We start from the raw sequence: 2,190 nt of genomic DNA on the forward strand, positions 1-2,190 counted from the left end.
AATATCCGTTACACAGGAAATAAGTAAAAGCGCAGCCCTTAACAAAAATTGATTCCCATCTTTCCATAAAATTGCCCTACCACCGTAACTCTCCCCTCATCTAAGGATACAGTGATGCTATAGATTTCTTTCCCTCTAATATTACCTCCCTATGTGTCTCATTTTCCAGTAAACCTGGCAATGAATACTCTGGTGAGCACGTTTGCCACTTTCGTTCTTTAAAATGCGAGCCATGTTTCAGAGTTTTTTTATTATATAGAGCAGCTTGGTATTTAGGCTATGTGCTGTCGTGAACTTCCTTTGTTTTTACTATTTGTTATGGGAACTAGATTGAGTTTTATTGATGTTATTGATATTATTAGTAGTAGTATTAGTTGTAGTTGTGAATCTCCTCCTTATTTATGGGAATATTTGATAGGTTATTTTATATAGCAGCAAATGGTTTTATTTTGTACAGGCTGATATGTCTCTTTTTATAATTTATATATGACAGATCTGTTGTAATTTTGTTGCTGTAGATAGAAAATTTTATTTTAGTTGTTCATTACCGCTCTTGTAGTTTATTTATCTCCTTATTTCCTTTCCTCACTGGGCTATTTTTTTCCTGTCGGACCCCATGGGCTTACAACATCCTGCTATTCCAAGTAGGCTTGTAGCTTAGCTAGAAATAATAATAGTGACAGTTATAATAACGATTAACTTTTATGAAGAAAAGTAAAGGAAAATATAGAAATAACTTGATAGCCAGTTTCAAACAGGTCTTTGAAAGGAAGAACAATAACTTCCAAGAGCAATAACTTCCAAGAATAATAAAAGTGCATGTAAGATAAAGGTTATTGGCACAGTGTATGTAAGACAGTCATAGGCGTTTATGATTAGCATTTTTTGAAGTCTTATCAAATGATGAATCTTGTGGAAAGTTTTTGCACAGGATTTCATCCATAAATTAGAGAGGCATTCAGTAGAGTGCAGACCTTCGTCAGGGCAGGGAGATCCCCCGTGCCAACGGGATTGAGGGAGCCCCTGCTGTGGCAGCAGGAACGGGGGAGATGCGCCGTTCCAGTGGGAACGGGGGGAGCTGCGCTGGGCCAGCGGGAATGGGAAAGTCGTGCCAGGCCAGCGGAAACTGGGGAGCTCCGCCGTTCCAGCAGAAATGGCAGAGCTACGCTGTGCCAGGGAGAATGCTGGAACCCTGCCGTGCCAGCGGGAACGAGGGAGTCGCTCCGTGCCAGCAGGAATGCGGGAGCCCCGCCATGCCAGCGGTAAAGGGGGAGCGCCGCTGTGCAAGCGGGAACGGAGCAACCCCACCATGCTAGTGGAAACTGGGGAGCCCCGCCGTGTCAGCGGGAACGAGGAAGCCCCTCCATCCCAGCGGGAATGGGGGAGCCCCACCGTTCCAGCTGGATCGGGAGAGCCCAGCCGTACCAGCGGGAACGTAAGAGCCTCGCCGTTCCAGTGGGAACAGGGAAGCCCTGCCGTCCAGTGGGAACGGGGGAATCCCCACCGTGCCAGCGGGAATGGGGAAAGCCCCACTGTGCCAGCGGGAATGGGGGAGCCCCGCCGTGTCAGCAAGAATGGGGGAGCCCTGCTGTGCCAGCGGGAACGGGGGAGCCCCATCGTCCCAGCAGGAACGGGGTAGCTTCGCCGTTCCAACGGGAATGGGGGGACCCCGCCGTGCCAGCAGGAATGGGGAAGCCCTGCCATGCCAACGGGAACGGGGGAGCCCCGCCATGCCAGTGGGAACAGGGGAACCCCGCTGTGCCAGCCAGAACAGAGGAGTCCCGCTGTCCCGGCGGGAACGGGGTAGCCCTGTTGTACCAGTGGGAACAGGGGAAAGCCCCACTTGGCCAGCAGGAGTGGAGGTATGGTCCCTCCAGCCCAGTGGGAAGGGGAGAGCCCTGCCAGGCTAGCGGGAAGTGGGGACCCTCGCCAGGCTAACAAGAGAGAGAGAGAGAGAGAGAGAGAGAGAGAGAGAGAGAGAGAGAGAGAGAGAGAGAGAGAAAATATTGAAATTTTTGTCTACCTATTTGTATAGTGGGTCCTTTGATCTGTCGTTTGTTATACACGGTTGTCATCAACCAAGAATAAAAAATTTAGGGAGTGCTGTAGTCTTAGCTACGGACTTGAAACGCCAAAACAGTGGAAGTATCTCTGAATGGGTCAAAAGAGTGCAAAGGCTTCTTTTATGTA

The 2,190-nt window shown here is 49.4% G+C and overlaps 1 protein-coding gene across 1 annotated transcript; it reads left to right on the forward strand.

The window, feature by feature from the left end:
* The first annotated feature begins 1,377 nt into the window (after positions 1–1,377).
* Positions 1,378–1,938, forward strand: LOC137649274 (uncharacterized). The gene has a single exon (XM_068382260.1). The coding sequence runs from the start codon at positions 1,378–1,380 to the stop codon at positions 1,936–1,938; it is 561 nt and encodes a 186-aa protein (XP_068238361.1).
* The last annotated feature ends 252 nt before the right edge of the window (positions 1,939–2,190 follow it).

Source organism: Palaemon carinicauda, chromosome 11 (assembly GCF_036898095.1).
Source record: "Palaemon carinicauda isolate YSFRI2023 chromosome 11, ASM3689809v2, whole genome shotgun sequence".
In the NCBI taxonomy this organism is placed as follows: Eukaryota; Metazoa; Arthropoda; class Malacostraca; order Decapoda; family Palaemonidae; genus Palaemon; species Palaemon carinicauda.